At 48.6% G+C, this 22,847-nt stretch overlaps 1 protein-coding gene across 1 annotated transcript in view; it reads right to left on the minus strand.

The window, feature by feature from the left end:
• PPP5C (protein phosphatase 5 catalytic subunit) overlaps window positions 1-22,847 on the minus strand; it is a 349,815-nt gene that overhangs the window by 93,854 nt on the left and 233,114 nt on the right. The window contains exon 7 of the mRNA XM_086938408.1: window positions 2,254-2,359. Within this exon, the coding sequence (XP_086794534.1) occupies window positions 2,254-2,359 (106 nt within the window). The remainder of the gene's footprint in view (window positions 1-2,253; window positions 2,360-22,847) is intronic.

A 22,847-nucleotide genomic window follows, 5' to 3' on the forward strand; every position in this document is an offset into this window, starting at 1 on the left:
GCTTTGAGACCGTGATGAGCAACATTAAAACATGTTGGATGCTTTACCCTTTCTGCTTAATTCAGGACATCTTAAATGGGTTTCCCGGGGTCTCCAGACACTCTGGGAAATTAATTATTCACAAGTTTATGACCTCCAATGTTGATCCTATGATGCAAAACTTGAAATTTTGTATGTGTGCTGCCGACTTAATCCCCTCTCCACGAGGACAAGTGCAGTTATCTGGAAAAAAAAACTTCAATGACCAGTGGAGTGACACGTATCAGTGTCTTATTTTGGGTAGGGAGAGCACTGCCACTGAATGCAAATGCCCACAGCAGTAGTAACACTCATATTTTTAACCTCATGCGCGCTAACGGAATTCCGCTCGTACGCTGAGATTTTTAAAAGCGCATGTTACGTGACGAGCTGGGCTCGTCATCAGCGTGCGAGGAGGCTACGCCATGACGAGCCCAGCTCGTCATCAGAGTGGAAGGGGTTAAGCTGTAAAGTGGCTTCAGGCTAATCAATAAGGTCAATGGTATTAAAAAGCTAAATACAAGAGAATTAATAAGTACTGTAGATGGGAACAAATGACAGGCAGACAAAGGAACCAGGCAAACAAAGGGTGCAAGGACGAAGACAACAGCAAAATGTCAGAGAAAATAAATAAGGTAGGGAATTGTAGATTGAGCTAATATCATTCAGCTGAAAGAGGAGGGGTTGATGGTGTGTTGTGTATGGCCACAATTAAACCATTTAAAACAAATTATATATATTACCTCACAATCCAACTTTGTGTCGTCGAAAGAAATGGCAAGCACGCAGGAAATCCGGTATTTTTAGTATTTTTATTTGCAACCACCCTCACCCCAGACAGACGCGTTTCGCTATAGAAGCTTCGTCGGACACTGACGAAGCTTCTATAGCAAAACGCGTCTGTCTGGGGTGAGGGGGGTTGCAAATAAAAAGTACAAAAAATACCGGATTACCTGCGTGCTTGCCGTTTCTTCCGACGACACAAAGTTGGATTGTGTGGTAGTTTACAAGCGTCTCACCAACGCTGGTTTCAGAGCAACCGGGATTTGTGGAGCGACGGCGGTGAATAACCTGTGCCTAAAATAAATATATATTATATATATATATATATATATATATATATATATATATATATATATATATATATGTATGTATGTATGTATGTATGTATGTTAGTACCAGGGTCTGAGTCAGAAAACATTCTCTCAAGAGCAGGACTTTTTCTTAAGCTGTCGATCTCCCCGGTCTGAATAGGTCCTGCATTGCAATTTCTCCATTAGAATCTCTATAGGCGACAATAAGTCTCTGCAAAGCTAACTGAATTGGGACACCCCCTTCGACTTTCAAGAACTTTCTCTTACAGACTTTCCACTCAATGCAGCTTACAATAACCCTGTTCAAAAAAGAGACAGTCCAGTTTCATAAGTACTCGCAGGTGTGCCAATTTGTGCCTAAAATCCTGGATCCTTGAAGTGCACCTAGTAGCCAGGTGGCTATGTATCCCTACATGTACATAGGTCTGTAGCAGCACCAGTGACAGATGGGCCTGAATCCAAATGGCAGACCTGTGGCTTCGTGCTACAAATGGTTCTTTGTCACAACAGTAATTTGTATTCAATTTATCCAACAAAAAGGAGAGTCAAAGATACACCACACAATATACTTATACTAACATATAATTATATAAATTATGTGAGCTTCTCGTCATAAATATGGCTGCTATACAATCAAATTCACAACAAACGTTGAAAAACCAGGTTTGTCTAAAAAGTATTTTTCAATGTTTGTTGTGTGGTGTATCTTCGACTCATTTTTGTAGGATAAATTAAATACTAATTACTGTTGTTACAAAGTTATTGTGAATCCGTACTGAACCAATTGTAGCACAAATCTACTATACCCAGGTTCTTATGGACACAGGGTCGCCCCATTACATGTAATGGGATAGGCCTGTGGCAGCACTAACAGAATGTATGACTGAGCAAGAGTTGTGAGAAGATCAAAATATGAAGGGTTTCACATAACAGAGGTTGCTGGAATAGATACAGCTGCAACTTTATTACCCACATATATTAATACTTAAAAGTCAATGCCCATAGGACTAGCTATAACTTCCCATCACAAACAAACTGAACATGTAATGAATGCAAAGTTATGTTATTCTATTCTAACTCCATTTTCATCCTTGCTTTCCCTGAAGGGCAGAAAAAGCAGTGTATGGGGTATATCACTTACCTCTGAGTAGATGGAAGTGAGTAGGATACAGCAGCTTAAACCCAAAAAGGGTTAAAATCACTTCCACTGAAAAAGAACCGCGGTCCACAAAATCACCATTAAATATCTAAAATAAGAGCAATGCTAAGGAAAAGTTGAGGAGGGATGAAAAAAAATCAATAAAAGAGGGAAGAGTAGTGCAAGGGGGCATGTGGTGGGAGACTGGACAAAGCTAAGGCAATCGATGGTGCATGCAGAGGAAGGATTAAAAAACAAGCATTGGAAATGCAATAGGTCTCGGATTTATTTGAGTTAGAGCTAATGGCATTGTATATGGCAATGTCTTTTAGCCATGTGTTATGGAGTGTATGCATGTGGTGTGTAGTGGAATTATGTGGGTTGGATTGGAATTGTAGCAATGGTGGCATGCTGCGCTTTAGATGAATATGTTTAAAAGTAAAATGCACCATACTGCGATTGCTACAATAGTTAATTGTGGATGCGTTAACAATTGATGTGTGCACTGATGGCTGGTGGTGTGTGTGTGCCTGTAGAAATTGTGCACTGATGGCTGGTAGTGTGTGTATCTGGTGGAAGCGTGCACTGCCGGCTGGAGGTGTGTGTGGCTGGTGGAAGCGTGCACTGACGGATGGTGGTGTGTGTGGCTGGTGGAAGCGTGCACAGACGGCTGGTGGTGTGTTTGCCTGGTGAAAGTGTGCGCTGATAGCTGGTGCTGTGTGTGTGTGTGTGTTTGGTGAAAGCGTGCACTGACGTCTGATGGTGTGTGCCTCGTGGAAGCCTGCACTGACGGCTGGTGGTGTTTGTGCCCGGTGAAAGCGTTGGTGTAGCAGGAATTCCGTTCTCCTACAGAACTGTGAATAGAGACCTGGAACCTCGGTGAATTAGGATGGAGCAAAACTCACCTCAGTACCCAAAATCCCCTTACCGAGCTTGCTACAGTGTCTCATTGATCATAACAAACTCCCAATGCTTAGACAGACCAGAACATGAACTTAGAGTACCTCAGGAATCGTGGAACACATGAACATTCTTTCGTTATATAATCATTACAAACCAGAACGTGGAGTAAAAGAGGACACGTGCATGTTTGAAATATTTATTTACTAATCTTATCTTATCTTATCTTATCTTAGGGGATTCTTGTATAGCGCACTGACACCGAAAGGTTTCCTGGCGCTGGCTGAGTGCCAATGAGATGAAGAGACGGGGGTCTAGCCAGTCTGTGTGAAGAGGTGAGTTTTCAGGAGTTTTCTGAAAGCCAGAAGGGAATTGGCAGATTTAAGAGGGAGAGGCAACTGGTTCCAGAAGGCGGGGGCAAGGTAGGCAAATCTGCGACCGCCGTTTTTATTTAGTTTGGTAGCAGGGACAGCTAGCAAAAGGCGATGGGAGGAACGAAGAATGCGTACCGGACGGTAAGGAATGACCAGTGATTTGAGAAAGGCAGGGGAGGTCCCGAGCACAGCTTTGAAGGTCAGGCAGCCGATCTTAAATGCAGTCCTCTGCTCCACCGGAAACCAGTGGAGTCTGTGAAGCAGTGGTCTCGCGGATTGCCACTTCGGGGTTTTATAGGCCAGCCTTGCTGCTTGATTCAGTATAATCTGGAGCCTATTAAGGAGGAATTTAGGTAGGCCGTAGTACAGGGAGTTTGAAAATCCAGGCGGGAGAGCATCAGGGCAATCAGGACTTGTATCAGGGCCTCTGGTGTCAGGAGATGGGAAACTTTCCTGATTTTTCTGAGCTGGAACATACATGAGGACACAACCGCGCCAACCTGAGGCTTAAGAGAGCTCCGAGTCAATTATGACCCCAAGGCTCTTTGCTGACTTAGCCGGGACGGGCGGGGAGCCGAGCTCAGTTGGCCAGAACTGTGGGCCCCAGTGAGTGAGACTGTTTCCTGGAAGGATTAACTCAGTCTTCCCCGGGTTCAATTTAAGCTGGTGGGAGTTCATCCAATGTTGGATGTGTAGCATCACTGCTTGACAATCGAGGGCTGCATTGGGGGTGTTAAGCGGGAAAATAATTTGCAGATCGTCTGCATAGTTGAATACGGTGATATTCCACCTCTTCAAGGAAAAAATGAGCGGCTGAAGATAGAGATTAAAAAGCAGAGGGGACAGGGACGATCCCCGAGGCACTCCGCAGATGGATGGGACCTGTGCGGCTGTGAAGGGACCAAGCCGGACCGCCTGCATTCTGCCCGACAAGAAGGATTTGAGCCAAGCAGAGGCCAGGCCTCGGATGCCGGCTTGCTCGGCACGGTGGATAAGGATGTTGTGGTCCACCGTGTCGAACGCAGCTGACAGATCCAATAAAACGAGCGCCTGTGATGTCCCTTTATCGGCATTAGCCCTAAGCGTATCCATGACTGCCAAGATCACAGCCTCGGTGGAATGGGCTGGTCTGAACCCAGCCTGATTAGGTTTGAGAAAGTTGGAACGCTCGATGAATTCAGATAGGCAGCTAGTAACATGTGCCTCCAAGAGTTTGGATAGATAGGGCAAGAGGGAGATAGGCCGATAGTTGGCGAGATCGTCCGGGTCGGCTCCAGGCTTCTTTAGTAAGGGCACAAGGTTAGCCTCCTTGAAGGAATTAGGTACTACTCCTGCCTCCAATGAGGCGTTTAATAAAGGAAAGATGCAGTCCGGCATGGACAGGCAGATGTCGCGAAAGACAGAGGGGGGACAGCAATCATTAGGAGAGCCAGATTTGACTCGAGCAACAAGTTTTGCCAGAGTGCTGGGGTCGAGGGCAGGGAAAGAAAGCAAGGAGAGCGGGTTTTCAGGGGGGGAAGCTGGCATATCATCAGGAAGGACTGAAGGAATCGTATTCTTGATCTTGGCAATTTTTTCAATAAAGAAGTTATTTAAGGCATTACAAGATTCTTGCGTCGGGGTCTGAGAAGGAAGGGTCCTTGCATCAGACGTAAGCTCCCTCATGATTGAAAAGATTTCCTGAGATTTGTTATGAGCAGTGAGAATCCTTTCCGAGATGTGAAGAGCTTTTGCTGCAATAATAGCATCTTTATATTTTTTTCTCGCAGCAATGTATAGCTCTCTGTCGATGGGCAGATAATTGCGTCTCCACCTACGCTCCGTTTGGCGCAGTTCGAGTTGCTGAGCTTTCAGGGTGGAGTTGAACCACTTGTGGGACTTACTGTGCCGGAAACGGGGGAAGCTGGAGGGAGGGGCAAAGCGATCACTGGCTTTGATGATCCAGCCAGTAAGATCTTCCTCCAGAGTGTGGACAGTCGCAGTTTTAGATAATGAAGGACGAGTCTCAGCCAAGAATGAGAGGAATGCCTGAGAGTCAAGAGTGCTCCATTTACGGGCAGTCCCACCGGCCATGGGAGGGACCTTAATGCAACCTCTGACTGTGATCACTGTGTCGATCAAGTAATGGTCAGACCAGATACAAGGGGTGATCACAGGATAGGAGAGAGTGAGATTATGAGTCCAGATGTGGTCTAAAATATGACCCCCAGTGTGAGTGGGGGAAGTGACGTGTTGGTTCATGTTGAAGCTGGTGAGGACTTCAAATAGCTCAGCCGCATGAGGGCCAGCTTCCTTGTCATTATACCAATAGTTGAAGTCGCCAAAGATGGCAACTGGAGCAGATGAAATAAGTAGATTGGCTAGCTGTTCACTGAGGGCAGCAGGGAACGAAGGCATAGGGTAGGGAGGGCGATAAAGAATGATGATGGTAAGAGCGCCCTCTCCGGTCTCTAGCTTAATGATGAGATTGTCCACGTCAGTGAGAGTGAGAGAGGACGTGGAGGTAAATTTAAGCTCTTTACGGATGACAGCTGCCACCCCGCCACCGGCGCGGCCAGAAGGTCGGTTCGTATTGAGCAGGTAGTAGTCGGGGGGCAGAGCAGCTAAGATGTCAGGGAGAGAGTCATCATTCAACCAGGTAAGTATGAGAATATCAGGTCTTTCATCGGTGAGGAGGAGGAAGAGATCAATCTGATGCTTGACCAGTGAGCGTGTATTTAAGTATAGGGCTCGGATACGTGTTTCAGTCACACTGGGATCGGATAACTGTTTAGTGCAAGGGGGGGGGGAAGAGGTACATACCGTGCAATACCGAGGGACGAGATAGTGTCTAATGTTCGCGGGGGTAGTGCGACAGATACACAATCCAGATCCCTAAGTACATGAGGGGAATAAACACAAGAAGGAGTGGCCTCCAGCGCCTCCTTAGCGCGGACGGGCGCAGACGGGCAGGACTCTGGCACGACTCCGGCACAGGTCCGGCGCGTCCGCTGCCCGCCTCCGCTGCGCGGATGCATGACCGTCCCCTTATATGCGCGACTAGAGCGCGGGGGATTGGACACACACCCAATATGGCAGCCGCTTATCTGAACCTGGGACCAACTCCACAGCGTCTATACTCGGCTGGGAGAGGCCAGGGCAATAAGGAAGAGGGGGAAGGAGTCAGCAGAGAGAGCTTATTAATTTAAGCTGATGGGGGGTTGTTGCAGCAAAGTTAAAAAAACGCCGATTTTTCTGTTTTAAAAATGCCTAATACAGCTAAAATGACACAGCAGCACAACCTCCCGGCTTCCGCCTCAGGAGGGACACAGATAGCACTCAATCAAACAGGCAGCAGGCTCGGGGAACCCCTTTTATGCGCGACTAGAGCGCGGGGGATTGGACACACACCCAATATGGCCGCCGCTTATCTGAACCTGGGACCAACTCCACAGCGTCTATACTCGGCTGGGAGTGGCCCAGGGCAATAAGGAAGAGGGGGAAGGAGTCAGCAGAGAGAGCTTATTAATTTAAGCTGATGGGGGGTTGTTGCAGCAAAGTTTAAAAAACGCTGATTTTTCTGTTTTAAAAATGCCTAATACAGCTAAATTGACACAGCAGCACAACCTCCCGGCTTCCGCCTCAGGAGGGACACAGATAGCACTCAATCAAACAGGCAGCAGGCTCGGGGAACCCCTTTTATGCGCGACTAGAGCGCGGGGGATTGGACACACACCCAATATGGCAGCCGCTTATCTGAACCTGGGACCAACTCCACAGCGTCTATACTCGGCTGGGAGAGGCCAGGGCAATAAGGAAGAGGGGGAAGGAGTCAGCAGAGAGAGCTTATTAATTTAAGCTGATGGGGGGTTGTTGCAGCAAAGTTAAAAAAACGCCGATTTTTCTGTTTTAAAAATGCCTAATACAGCTAAAATGACACAGCAGCACAACCTCCCGGCTTCCGCCTCAGGAGGGACACAGATAGCACTCAATCAAACAGGCAGCAGGCTCGGGGAACCCCTTTTATGCGCGACTAGAGCGCGGGGGATTGGACACACACCCAATATGGCCGCCGCTTATCTGAACCTGGGACCAACTCCACAGCGTCTATACTCGGCTGGGAGTGGCCCAGGGCAATAAGGAAGAGGGGGAAGGAGTCAGCAGAGAGAGCTTATTAATTTAAGCTGATGGGGGGTTGTTGCAGCAAAGTTTAAAAAACGCTGATTTTTCTGTTTTAAAAATGCCTAATACAGCTAAATTGACACAGCAGCACAACCTCCCGGCTTCCGACTCAGGAGGGACACAGATAGCACTCAATCAAACAGGCAGCAGGCTCGGGGAACCCCTTTTATGCGCGACTAGAGCGCGGGGGATTGGACACACACCCAATATGGCCGCCGCTTATCTGAACCTGGGACCAACTCCACAGCGTCTATACTCGGCTGGGAGTGGCCCAGGGCAATAAGGAAGAGGGGGAAGGAGTCAGCAGAGAGAGCTTATTAATTTAAGCTGATGGGGGGTTGTTGCAGCAAAGTTTAAAAAACGCCGATTTTTCTGTTTTAAAAATGCCTAATACAGCTAAAATGACACAGCAGCACAACCTCCCGGCTTCCGCCTCAGGAGGGACACAGATAGCACTCAATCAAACAGGCAGAAGGCTTGGGGAACCCCTTTTATGCGCGACTAGAGCGCGGGGGATTGGACACACACCCAATATGGCCGCCGCTTATCTGAACCTGGGACCAACTCCACAGCGTCTATACTCGGCAAGGTTCTCAAACGCAGTATCTTGTATAATACTAGCAAACATATTATAAGCAACAAAGTTATCAGCATAGTTATCAGTCCATAAAAGGCAAATGGTGACAGCATACTAATATGCTGAAATGAATAGAAATTAACAATGTCTAATTCACACCCTCCCTATTTAGCATAGTATTTTAGATCTATGAAGGTCTCATTTGGGTTTTAGCAGGGCGGGCCCATACCATAAAATCTCAGCGGCAGAAGGATCACATCACCTTCCACCAGCTCTCTGCATGCGAAGCGCATCATGTGTGTTTTTGTGCGTTCAGCACAACAATATAAAACTCGCCTAGAGCCAGATTTTGGCAGCAGCATGTGTGTTATGTCTATAGGGGTGCGAAGATCAGACCTTACAACAATACTGGGTTAAGTTATCCGTGTAGCCTTCAGCACTCACTGTGCAGACAGAGTGCAGAACAAAACTGATATCAGAGCAATAACATTATTTCTCTAGTAAATCACGAAGCTCTTCTGGGTTGAAAGCTAAAACAACAATTATGTGTAGTGTGCAAAAGTGAAGCAAGAATGAAAACGGCGTGCAAACATTTAATAAACTCATGCTAACTTAACACAGTATATAGAATAGAAGTAGCTATATGACACCCCCCCCCCCCCAATGATCAGAACACTGTCAAAAATCATGTAAAGTCAGAACCTAGAAGGGGTTTAACCTGAAAACAGAGTTCAATAATAATGAACTAATCTATTCTCCAAACGTTTATATGAAGGCCTATAGGGGCCAAGCGTAAATGTTCCAACCATTGAAAATATAAGTCAATAGGTCTGGGACGTATAAAAAAAAATTCACACAAGAAAAAGAAAAGGCACTGTCCAAAAATATAAAAATGCAGGTGCCGAAATAAGTAAAAACTCCATGGCATCTCACAATAGAACTGAATATGCAAAATATGCAGCCACAGCCTCCAATATGAAATCACTGTCATCATCCGAAAACAGTTCAGCCATCCAATTAAGTAGTGGGAAGGAACATACGTGCTGCTCCGTCACTGGATCCTCTATTAACATCAGAGGACAACTCGGTGGGTTTTCAAGAAAGCTCCTCGCCAAGAACTCATTTGCTGCTGCGATTACATCCCAACGACCCATTAGTCCATGCATCGCTGCCAAGGCCATAATCCTTTCGCCAGAACAAACCAACTCGTGAGCAACTACGGGGCTCATCAGATGATTAAAATCGACGTCAGGAGACACTGTCAAGCAGAGACACAAATCAAGGCCCAGTGGAAATCGCAGCTCAGGCAACGAAACACAGGCTGGACACATGTGAAATAGGAAAATCGAAACGATAAACCAAATGCCGTGCTTAAAGTCGCAAGAGGCAGGGTGCCATAGTAATCAAGCATCCGGTTGCGCAACAGTGACAGGAGGGGCTCTTCTGCTCCTAATGCAGGATGGGCATCCATTTGTAATAAAACAAAATCTCTTCAAAACGCCTGCAGCTAAAGCCAGCAAGACAGGGAAGCCTCCAAACAAACTCGAAAAAATAGAATGAAAGAAAGCAGGGATGACCCCAAATATTTTTTCAAATGAAGTCACAAGACCACTGCTAACTAATTTAAAAAAAAGTGAGCCAGGCCGGAAGTGGAGGAGGAATTAAAGATTTGATGAACCAGCTCGCTGAAATGTAACGGTAAATCAGTATTTAAAAGCGCTTGCACTTCTGTGCGTGTGTTAGCTATGTGAAGGATGAATGTTTCTCGGGCTGAACTCAGGGCCACCTCTTTCTGAGACAAAAGGGCTCTTATTCTAGTCATACCATTGAACTCTGCCTTCAAGGTTGGGATGCGCGGCCAGATGGAAACATATGAATTCCCATGCGTAGGGGGATACATAACGTTTTTGCAGCACACAACACGTTCAGATACAGTTACCACATAAGCGATACCAACAATTAAACCACAACACTCCTCGTTATTCAACAGCAAATAACTACCATTTGCCAAAAGTGTAAACGTGGGAACAATCGCAGGTACAGGAGTCCCTTTTAAAACACAGGCCAGATTAGGTCGTTCCTGGTTACAAGAACCATGCAATTGGATGTGCCTGCATATTAATGAATGGTCAGGGGACTCAGTGCATTCTTCCCCATTAAGATAAACTTCTTTGCCGTCTTTCAGGCACCTATATGTGAAAGGAAGAGACCATGCTTCATGGAGGAAGGCACCACCTAACGGTTCATAACGTCCTATTGCAACATGTCGCATACAACTAGTGAATTTGTACAAGACGAATGGTAATGTAATTAATCCGTGGATAAGCCACGTTGCACCAGTTGCCTCAGCAACAGAGAACGGTAAAGATTCCAACCTCTCAATGTGTAACATAGAAAATGATGCATCTCGCATTGAAAGCATGCGCTGTTTCGCAGTCAAATTAAACTGGGCAAAAAGGGAGGAAACGTTCATGTAATTCCAGGGCACACGGCCAGATTTGAGAGTCTGCAGAGTCCATGCAAACTGCATTACAGAACACAATTGATTTTGTCCATGGTATAAAACAGAAACCTCATCATTTACAATACCAACCACTGAAGAAACACTGTTATTCAACGTGTATATGCGGGAAGAAAGCATGTTAATACTGTTATCGACAACTGCAAGCACCTTTTCTAAATTTGCTTGATCAATTGCTCTCAGGCGCTTAGCAGCCTCAATCTGTGATAGCTTCCAAATTTCATTGTAAGCAGCATAAATCCAATGTTTAGATCTACCGCTTGCCGGGCCTTTTATAAAATCATTAATATCCACCTCATCAGTTAGCTTCAATAGATGTAATTTAACAGCAGCTAATGTGGAATGTTGTAACCAATTTTGACACAATTTGCCAACTGAGTATGTTGTAACAGTGTAGTCAGGAGCAAAACGTGGATAAGGCCTGACTTGTGTAAAACCTTGAGTTAAACCCAGAAAGTAAGGCTGGCAAGAGTCAGAGCTTCTGTGCCATAGCAGCCAACCCTTTGGATCAAAACTGGACACATTAAAGGATGCATTATTCATTAATGTTTGCAACTCTCTAATGGAAAACTTTGTGTAACTATCCCAACCAGAATATTCCTCTAAATCAGGGACAGCAGGGGTATTTAACTTTTTTGAAGTAGCCAATCCAAAGCATGTTGTCTGAGAAATAGTAGAATTCAAAAACAACATGTGATTCGGGATGAGACATGCACGGTGCAAAGCCTCAGTGCCTTGTACCTGCCAACTTTTAGAACCCCAAACCGATTTAAGGTCAATTGTTTCCTTCCATAGCTCGTAGCCATCTACAGCCAATTTATCAAGAAAGGACTTCGAATACAATAATTTAGTATCAGTAAGTCTAACTTTGGACATGGGTTTCTGTGTCATCTTAAAATAAAAGGACTCAGGGCACGATTGATTAAAGTCGGTAAAGTAAAAGTACTTCTTCAAAAATGTACTGGAGCTGCCTTGTAATGGTGCAAGGCAATGTTCCCGCTGTGTATAATTTACAGTACCCCTTCTGGAACTTGTCTTATGCAAAAAAAATGATTACCAAAATGTTGAAAGCAAAATAAATCACCATAATTAGCAGATTCTAAATATAAATCTTCAGCATCAAAGGCAGCATAATATTTTAAATCAGAGAATAATGATTCTACGGCCTGAACATTCCAATCATCAGAACGTATGTTTTGTTTTACCACATCCCCCATGTTCACTCTCAGTACATTTGGGGCATTAACCACTTCAGTGGGGCCATGAATTTGAAATTTAACTGCATCCCACACAATCCCATCAAGAACCAGCCAAGCTGTGATGTTAACAAAGTTCAAGTCTCTCTTTAGTTTGAGTGCAGAATGTGAAGAGGATATGGGCCAAAGTTCCATTAAGATGCCGAATGCATGTTCTCTCCTCGACATAGTGTCCATCCATGATACAGAAAAAATAAAACACAAAACCAAATGACATAAAAAGGTATACTGAAAAAAGCATTAGCCAAATAGATGTCCAAGGGGGAACCAAAAAATGTTTCTTGAATAAAGAGGCATAAATTGCACAACGTGAGAGTTTTATCGAAGTCACTGAAGCAGAGTCAAATGAGAATCTTGAGTTTGTGGCCAAACGTGTTTGCAAGTCAGGTATCGATAAATCAGCAGGATAGGAATAATCGAGGTCATCAATGTTATTAACTGGGAAAGTGTTCATTAAAGGATTGGAAATGACAGGCATCTCGAGGGCCACTTCTGGCTCAGCAGCAGCAGTAATGGCCAAAACAGAATTCCTCACAATCGAAGGACAGGAGACAGCCGGTGTCATGCTATGAAGAATCGGCCACCCTGTGTATCTTGACATTGTCAAATGGGATAAACCTGTTTTCCTTACGACCTGAAAGAGGTGGTAAAATGACTGTTCTTGTGCCCTTCACTCCAAGAACGGGGACCGGTGCTCGATAGGAAGGACCAAATTCTTTCTTGTTATCGCTCTTCTCTCGAACCAGTTCTCCAACTTTGGGTAGCCAGCCAACTACCGGGATCTGCAACGAATCATCCGATGTGGAGGGCAAATGTTCATTTGCAAGACTGTCTCTGGTCTTTTGTAGATCCTGTAAAACATTGCAATGTTCATCTACGTCAAAGACCGTGGCCTGGGCCACGCAGTATAGACCGTCGAGGTCAGGGACATACATCTTGATACCAAAGAGCATTTCGTACGGGGTCCGCCCACCCAGAGACCTTCTAGGGAGATTATTAAGAGCACGCTGCACGCCATTGAGGTGGGCCAGCCAGTTTCTGCCAGTGCCTATAACTCGAGCTGTCAAAGATTGCTTTAAGTCACGGTTCATTCGTTCCACTACACTATTACCCTCAGGTCTGTATGGAGACGAAAACTTGACTTGGACCCCCAACGAAACCATAGCATCCTTATACGCCTTAGAGGCGAAAGCCGGACCCTGATCCGAATGGAAGGTACCACAGGCAAAAATCCCTACAAAGACATGCAAATCTCTTATGACAGTCCGTGAATCAGCGCTGCGATGGGGCCATACCCACACAAAGCGTGTGCATGAATCAACTGTTACTAAGATGTACTTATACGCAGTATCAGAAGAAAAAGGACGCAGTAATCTAAATAAACGCATCCCAGTGCTTTATTAGAAATGTACAACTGTGTCTGTGGCGGAGGCGCAGCAGTCGAAGGCTTGATCTGCTGGCAAATGTCACATTGAAGGACATAATCACACGTCTGTTTGTACAGTCCCCGCCACCAGAACCTTTGTTGTAGCTGAGTTACAGTGGCTGGGACGCCCGCATGCGCAGACGCTACACCTTCATGAGCCGCTGTAATCAGAGTAGCTCTGCGATCCGAGTTGGGAATCAAACGTTCGCCAACATCAGGAATTTTCACATAAGGAACCTTATCGGGCCTTAAGTGGTATGTGTACTTCGAAGGGAACCCCGCAGGATATTTACCTCCCTTCTCAGTGCCTCCGGCAGTGTTTTTCGCTACTGGACCCGTGACGGAGGTAGGCCTCACTCCCTGGGCGTTGGCCCATTGACTATAACGGGCGGCCCTTTTGTGAACCCCGGACCGGCTGCCCGGCCTTGCTCGGGGCCTCTATGCGACGGAGCTTTCTGGCCGGAGTATAGCTCCCTTGGCACTGGTCACCTCTTCGCCGAGCGACGGCCATCGTTGATTCCCGTACCGCCAGGATGTCGAACGCTAGGGGCCAGAGGAGGGGTGATCGGACTTTGCCAGACATGTTGGGGCGCGGGGCCCTACGCAGCGGAGGGAGCCAAACAGCCACGACCTCCCCGGCCCCTTCCAGAGGCGCTGAGGGCGGTGAACCCCCGGTGACGCGATCGTTCCTCGAGTCGCTGTTTAGCTCCTTGCGGGAGGATTTTCAGACTTTGAAGCAGGAGGTGGCAGGGGAGGTCCGCGAGATTCGGCGAGAGGTGGACTCCCTGGGAGAACGAGTCAACACCGTGGAAGAAGCAGGTCACTCCAGGGACGAGGAGATCACCCACCTGCAGCAAGAGGTCCTGCGGCTGCGGGAGCAACAGATCGAGCTGCAGGCCCACGCCGAGGACCTCGAAAATTGGTCCAGGCGGAACAACATCAGGGTCCGGGGCGTCCCGTCCGGCGAGGAGGGAGAGGACGTGACCGCATACCTGGAGGCCCTCTTCCGTTCAATTCTGGGGGAGTCAGAAGACTTCCAGGTTCGCATAGACAGAGCGCACAGAGTGGGCCGCCCCCGCAGGGCCACGGGGCCCCCCCTGGACATCTTGGCCTTCCTGCCGGACTTCCCCCTAAAGGAACGGATCCTTCGCGAGGCGCGGCGGCAGCAGCCTTTCCGATTCCGTGATCGCCCGGTGGCCCTCTATCAGGATTTATCTGCGGTTACACTGCAGAAAAGAAAATCCTTTAAAATCGCCACGGACTTCCTCCGGGAACAGGGGACACAGTACTCTTGGGGGCACCCTTTCCGCCTGATTTTTCGGTGGAACGGAATCTTGCACCAGCTCCGGTCCCTTCAGGATGTCTGCACAGTATTGGGCATCACAGCATCGGATACAGACACCCAGACGCCGCGCCGCAGACGCAGCACCCGGGACGGTTGGCAGCAGGCTGGGGAGAGGCGCTCCCCGCGGCCGGACTCGCCCACGATTCGGGCAGATACGTCGGCCGCCATCCAGGAGGCCTCCAGAGCGACGGCGACCGGTGAAGTGGCCCTGACGGCCTGAACTCACTCCGGGGGGAGTCTGCATTAGCCCTTTCTTATCGCAGGTGCGGGGGTTCTGGGGGCGGGTGGGGCGGGATGGCGAGTGCAGGTGTTGGTGGCTGGACGTCCACTAAACTGACTTTCCACGGCCTTGTCCGTAAAGGACCGGACTGGGACAATGACTTCTTTCTATGGTTTGAGAAGCGGGGAACCGGAATGGGAATTGCAGGGGGGTGTTTTGAGTTTGGGGGTCAGTAAGGGGACTGGGAGTTGGGAGTGGTGTGGGGTTGGGTTTGTGATGTTCCAGGGGAAGGGGGGGGTTCCTCCTGTTGTGGGGTTCGGGGTCTGTACTGTGCCGCAGAGATGCCTATGTTGCTGCGCGCTGGGGTTTCGTGAAGTGGCTTTTATGTTCGCTTGCTGGGCCTCGCCCGCTTATGTGCCTTGTCACTCTGAATGTGAAAGGGCTGAACAATCTGGTTAAAAGGCGAGCGGTACTGTCTCTGCTAGAGAATTCCCAGGCCGATGTCTGCCTGTTACAAGAGACCCATTTGCTGGCAAAAGACTGTCCCAGAATGCGTACCCCTAAGTTCCCCACGCAGCTTTTCTCCTCCAGCGCTTCCAAAACGGCAGGGGTTGCACTTCTGTTCTCCAGGGGGTTCCGGGGGGAGATCTTACACAAAGTGGCGAAGCAGAAAGGGAGGCTCTTGGCGTACAGGATTAGGGTGGGAGGTTTGGTGCTGACTGTAGGCTCTATCTACGGCCCCAATGACCGCCAGGAGCAATTCTTGCATAGGGCACTGGATGATGTGGCGTCCACCTCTGATAAGCACATAGTGTTGGGGGGGGGATCTGAATCTGGTTTTTGACGCGGCGCTAGACAGGTCTGTGCAACGGCGCCACCAGTTGGGAGAGCTTTCGGGCTCGGTTCGCACCAGACTTGAGGAGCTGGACTTGCATGACATGTGGCGCCACCTCCACCCCACTACCCGCGCGTACTCTTACTTCTCCCACGCACACAAGTCTTATGCGCGGCTGGACCATTTACTTGTGTCGGGACCGATGCTCGTTTCCGCCTCGAACGCTGACATGGGGGTCCTCTCTCTTTCGGATCATGCGCCTGTAGAGGGCACCTTCAATCTGCCCCCGGTGGCCCGGCCGAGGGGGGTTTGGCGACTCCGGGACACATTATTGCACAAGCGGTCGACGGTGGAACAGATTTGCGCTGCCATCGCGGAATTTCAGCGCGTAAATGACAATGACGAAACCTCCCGCGCGACGCAATGGGCAGCTCTGAAGGCTGTGCTTCGGGGCGAGTTTATCGCTCTCTCCTCGGCGGAGAACAAGGACCGACAGCTCAAAAGGGACGAGCTTACCCGGCAGGTGCGGGAGCTGGAGCAGGTTCATCACAGAACGGGAGCCCCCAGGATCTGGGGGCAGCTGAAAGCCGCCAGAAAACTCTTGTCTGCCCTGGACACGGACCGGGCGGAATACGCGATGCTTCGTCTGAAGCACAAGTATTATACCGGTGGCGACCGCTGCGGACGGCTCCTGGCCAACAAGCTCAGGGTGCAACACCAACAGCACCGAGTGAAGGAATTGGTTACCCCGGCCGGGCGCCCGGTCACGGAGGATGAGCAAATAGCGGATGTTTTCCGTAATTTTTACGCAGATCTCTACACCGGTGAGGTCCCTTCTGCTCAGACAGAGACGGACTACCTGGAGTCGGTGCAGCTCCCTTCGTTGACGCCGGAACAGGCCCAGTACCTGGAACGGGAGATCCGTATCGAGGAGGTGGTCACGGCGATCTCCCGGCTCAAGCCGGGCAAGGCCCCGGGCCCGGACGGCTTCATCCCTCTGTTTTATAAAACCTTTTGTCAGGAGCTGGCGCCTCTGTTGACCCGCCTTTTCAACACGTTCGCGGAACCGGGTGCCATTCCCCCTGAATTCCTGCAAGCCACGGTCTCCGTGATCCCAAAACCGGGCAAGGACAGGACTCCCTGTGGGTCTTATCGCCCTATCTCGTTGCTGAACACGGACTTGAAAGTGTACACCAGCATATTGGCAGCACGCTTGGCACTTCATCTCCCGGGCATGGTCGACCCAGATCAGGCGGGCTTTGTACCTGGTAGGCAGACAGTGGACAACACAAAGAGGGTGACTCATATTCTTGAGAAGGCCTCCAGGATCCCCGGGGAAAGAATGCTCCTTTCCATAGATGCGGAGAAGGCATTCGACCGGGTGCACTGGCCCTACCTGAAGAAGGTCTTGGGCAAGTTCGGGATAGGCGAGAAGTTTCGGCACTTAATCTTCAACTGTTACCGGTTCCCGTCTGCGGTGGTCCGAGTGAATGGGGGCAGTTCCCGGCCCTTCCCCATAGAGAGGGGCACGCGACAGGGATGCCCTCTGTCCCAATTGCTCTTTGCTCTTTATATGGAGCCGTTTGCTCAAAGGGATCGGCAGAACCCCGACATGGTCGGGGTCAAGATGGGCACCTTTCCCCACGCGATCAGCCTATATGCCGATGACGTCATTTTGACGCTCGATGACCCACGGAGGTCGCTGCCGGCTTGCATTGCTGAATTGGACCTCTTCGCCGCGGTGGCGGGCTTTAAGGTGAACCATGGGAAATCAGCTGCCCTCGACATTTCGCTCACCGGCGCCACCAGGGCGGAACTGCAGAGACTTTATCCTCTGAGCTGGTCCAGGGACCAAATTCCGTATTTAGGGATCCTGTTGGCGCCCTCCCTCCCGGCGATGGTCACGGCCAAATATGCGGCTTTGAGCTCCAAAATCAGAGAGGAATTGGGCCAGTGGGACAAAGGCACGTTGTCGCTGCTCGGTAGGGTGGCCGCAGTAAAGATGACCCTCCTGCCTCAGGTGCTATACCTGTTTAGGGCGTTGCCGCTCCAGCCTCCCACAGGGTGGCTTGCAGAGACTCAATCGGCCATTGCACGGTTTGTGTGGCAGGGCCGTAGACCGCGGATTAAGAGGAACATTGCTACGCTGGCGCCCGAATCTGGGGAGCTGGGGATACCAGATTTACGGAAATACTTCCAGGCCACCCAACTTTGCTACCAGGTGGAATGGAGCCGGTGGGAGTCGGACAAACACTGGCTGTTCCAGGATCAGGCGGTAGCAGGCAGAACGCTACAGGAGGTGCCGTTCTTGAGGAGGTCACACCGGCCCTCCAACCTCTACGCATCTTTTGTGACACGTGTCCCACTTCGTGTGTGGGACTCGGTGGCCATTAAGCATGAATTTACTACCTTCCCCTCCCCCTTCACGCCGTTAACTGGCAATCCAGACTTCGGTCCGGGACTGGAGCCTGGTGCTTACGACCGCTGGCGGGCGGCCCGCTGTTGCACTTTGCATCACCTATATGGTCCCGAGGGTGTCATCCCCTTTCAGGACTTACGGCGGGAATACGGCTTCCCTGAGACGGAGCGCATGAGGTATATGCAGGCGCGCCACTGGGCACTACAACCCCAAGTGAGCGAATCGGCGGATCGGGAGATCACGGTGTACGAGCGCTGGTTAATCACTCGCACGTCGGACGCTAGACTTATCTCTGATTTGTACAAGATGCTGCAGCCCCCCCCCCCTTTTACATTCACAACCCCGGTAGGGAGCGCTGGGAACGGGAGCTCAGACGAGTGTTGAGCCACACAGAATGGGACCACATCTCCTACCGCTCACGCCACTCGGCCTATCACATGGGGCTCAGGGAGACCTTCACTAAAATTTCGACCTACTGGTACCGCACTTCTGAGAAATTACATGAGATGGATAGGTCAATCCCGGGGACGTGCTGGCGTAACTGTGGCCAAACTGGCACGCTTACACACATACTGTGGGATTGTCCCCTTTTGGCTTCTTATTGGGAGGAGGTTCTTGGTGAGGTGGACAAATGTTTTGAGATAGAGCTGCCACGGTTCCCCGCCTATGTCCTGCTGGGGTTGCCGAATGGGTTGATGTATCCTCTCAGGTCTAGAAGGGGCAGACAGATTGCGATAGCCTTAGGGTCAGCGGTGCAAAACATTCTCATACACTGGCGCTCCACCACACTTCCCACTTTTGTCGGCTGGCTGCATAGATTGTGGCATGTCCTTGGCATGGAAAAGATGTCTTTGGTAGCACTGGGGGATACAGATGCTTTTGAGGAGCTGTGGGCGCCTTTCCATAGCTTGTTGTGTTCTGAGTTCAGGGAGATCACCTGCCCCAGGTATCTTAGGTTGCTACGACTGACACCGCCACCGGATCCGCCTGTTTGATTGGTCGGAGTTGGCGTTGAGTGGCGGAGCCGTCCGGAGGGTCGCTATGAGGGGAGAGCTGGAGGTCATTGGCACAGTACAGGGGGTGGGTTGGGGTGTGGTAGTTGGGGGGCTTTGTAGGTTGGGTAGGTTGTGGAGCAGGGTTGTTTCCCCATCCCCCTTTTTCCCTCCCCCCCCTTATTTCCCCCTCCATCCCCCCCCCTTCCCTCCTCCCCTTCCCTCCTCTTTCCCCCCCCCCCCCTTCTTTTTCTTTTTTTATTTGTCCTTAACCACAAGCGCACGAGCTGTGTATCCATGCCGGAAGGAGCCTATGGCAGGAACTGAACTGCTTTGATGTGTCTAATATACTGTATGCATTTATTGTGGAGCACCTGTGGTTTTTTCTTTTCTTGCCCTGTTGTTTCCTTCTTTACCCTGCTTCAATAAAATACTTTAAACCTAAAAAGGGTTTTGCGCTTTGTAGCTCCTTAAAACAAATACCTTACTTTGAGGTGTTTCCGGAACATTAGTGAGTGTGTTTATCGGAGGTTTACCATGATTTAAGCGCTTCAATGTTTGACAACAGTGCAACTGAAAGGTAGGGAAATAAAGTGATTTTCCGGAATAACAGGTCGGATATGTAAATGAACCTAGAGGTAGAACCTTCATTCCTCTGTCCCATTGAGCTGACAACAAAAACAAGAGACAAAATACAATGCATTTATTTGTTCGTGGTGTAAATTTCTCCATGGAAGCTGTATAAAAGTGAACACTGAGCCGACGGGGTGGGAGGTAAAGTGAAAGCATGCGATGGGGAAAGCGGAGGCACGGAGAATAGGCGCTGACAGGGAGAGCTTCGCCGTGAAATGGATTAAAAAAAAATAAAAGAAGCTCGAGAGTGGTGTGCGCGCGCGCGCCCCTGCAAGCATATGTCTTCAATTATCGAGGCCATGTCGCCCGCGATAATTGAAGATATATGGCCTTTGGTGCACATAACAGAAACCAATACGCCATGGGCGCAGCTACGCGACCGCCCATGGCCTATTGCGTGTTCTGTTTTAAAAGTACACGCATGCAAAGGCCAATGAAAAGCTGCAGTGAAGTGTGGTGGGTGGCTAAAGAGCCAGACACTGATGGAAAGGAGTGGAGGAACCAGGTATTGAGGAGGAGGGGGTCAGAGGAACAAGGCACCGAGAGGAGGGGTTGTCAGTGGTACCAGGCACAGAGAGCCAGGTGCAGAGGAACTTATCAGAAAAGGAGAAGCAGAAGAAGAAGGCACTAACAGAGTGAAAGAGACCAGGAGGAAGCAGGAGGGAGAGACGGAGGAATTATGCATCAAGACGAAGATGGGGCCAAGCGAAGCAGCAGCAATGAGGTGGTCAGAGAAGTAAGCACTCAGAGGAAGGGGGGGGTGAAGCAAACACTGTGAGAGGGCAAAGGAAGAATGCACCTGGAGGGGGAAAGGAAGCAGGTACCGTAGAGAATACAAGGGAAGAGAGGTTCCAATGAACAATGTTTTACTCAGACCACTAGATACAAAGCAGCCCGAGTGATCGCATTTTGCCAGAATTTTTCTGTGTTATATCACAGTCCAAGGAATCCAGCCTTAAAAGTTGAGAAGAGTACCAAAAGATTAACGAGAACATGAACTTGCCATCACTTCCAGCCATTTTATATGAACAGCACCGGGTAGCCCCGATGATGGCTTCAAACCTAGGACACCATCTTGGAACAATATTCTTGTTGACCTAACACTGCTAAAATGGCCATCTCATATGAAGTGAAACATTCTTTTGGGGTCACAATTAGGCAGTAGCATGTGGTTTTAAAAAAAAAAAAAAAAATTTATTAATGTAGCAGATGCTTTTAATTAAAAAAAATAAAAATAAGCGTTTGCAAAGCCAATAAGTCTCCTATTTTTACATCTGGCTTGATAGCAAAGTTGTCATCATGTTTAAACCAATCATCCAGCTGCCTGAGCCAGCAGCAGTACAGCTGCCCGAGCTTGACCTTTTGAGATCGCGCACACACACACACACACACACACACACACACACACAGCATTGTAATGCTGTTAAAGTGATTTAGATAACTAGATTATGAACTGTGTTCATCACAGGCAGAAGGATAGATGGAAGGAGGGCAGTCACAAGATATGTATTGCAGGCCTAGCACCCTCCCCTTCCATCATTAATTTTAGACTTCAGAGGGCAGTTTTGTATTTGAGAGTGTTATGGTATTTACAGGGCTACACTAATCTTCATGGATTTTTAGGTCTGTCTTGACAGCGCAGCTGAAGCCTGGCCTTGGGCAATTGACAAAAAAGAGATTTCAGAGTACTACTGAGAGAGAGGGGCTTAGGCTCCAGCCACATTATGGTTCTCCCGACTACAGTATATGATTGGGAGAGATGTGTTGTTTTTCGACTAATATGACAGCTTGTATTGCCCTTTATGGCTTGCGGTTGAGCTTATACTAAGTACCCTAGGACTTAATTGGTTATCGTGGAGAGCCAATGATCAAGGCTATTAGCCTAATCTGTTGTATACATTAACAGCCATTTAAGTGTGGATTTTTATTACTCTATATTAAAACCAACAGACTGGTATTTTGTTATATGGACTCTCACAGATTACCACAATAGGAAAAGGTTTTGGTGTTTATCGCGTGTGACAAACCAATGATATAGAAGGTTTACTCTGTGACAATCCATGTTAGGGCCTCTGTGATTTTGTTACCATTTCTAGTTTTATAACTGTGGCCTGATGGTTATTATTATTATTATATCCTTGGGGATGCCCTGTAGGGGCTATGTCACAGGGAAAAACCAGGACGGGTTCCCAAGGCAAGCGCGGAGATACCCCTTCGGGGGTCGATTCTGGCGCGCCTTGAGGAAAAGTTTATGCTCAAAAATGAAAGTCTTGGTTGGTTATGGTGACAAGCTATAGTTTCGATTGGTGCACTGAGAAAAGCTATATCCAATGCAACAGTTCTGATCTGGTTATTATGAAACATTATGACAAAGGACGTTTGTCTAGCTTATTTATTGTGAGAATAATTTTTTTAAGCCAGTAAGCCTTTGAAAGATGGTTATCTTCACATTGTGTTACAAGCTATAGACAGGTATTTTCTTACATGCAATTTCACAGATTACAATAATAGGCAAGAGTTTTGGCACTGGCTACATATTCTGATGAACCCTGAGATTTTCACTATGATGATTCTGTTTAGGTCTCGCTGAGAGGGGTTTTATACTGTTTTGAACTGTCTTTTTCTACATATTTTTTATTTTATAACTATATGCATGATGGTTGTTAGTAAGGTGGGGGTGTTGCTTTGCCCATTGAAGATGGAAGACTTGTGAAGCTCTCGCCATGGCCTTTCTTCAAGTATCCGATCCCATCCTCCTAACAACCACCTCTGATACGATCCTGGTCTCGGGCATCGCAAGAGTGTGTGGTACGCACATGGCTGTGTATTAGCAGCTGTCGGCAGCTCGTGGTGGAACCTATGGTGGAGAGGTACCCAAACCGAGATGACCGGCACAGGCACCATGCCCAATCATGTTGCGCGGGAAAGACACAGCCTG

Source organism: Lissotriton vulgaris, chromosome 9 (genome assembly GCF_964263255.1).
Source record: "Lissotriton vulgaris chromosome 9, aLisVul1.2, whole genome shotgun sequence".
Lineage (NCBI taxonomy): Eukaryota > Metazoa > Chordata > Amphibia > Caudata > Salamandridae > Lissotriton > Lissotriton vulgaris.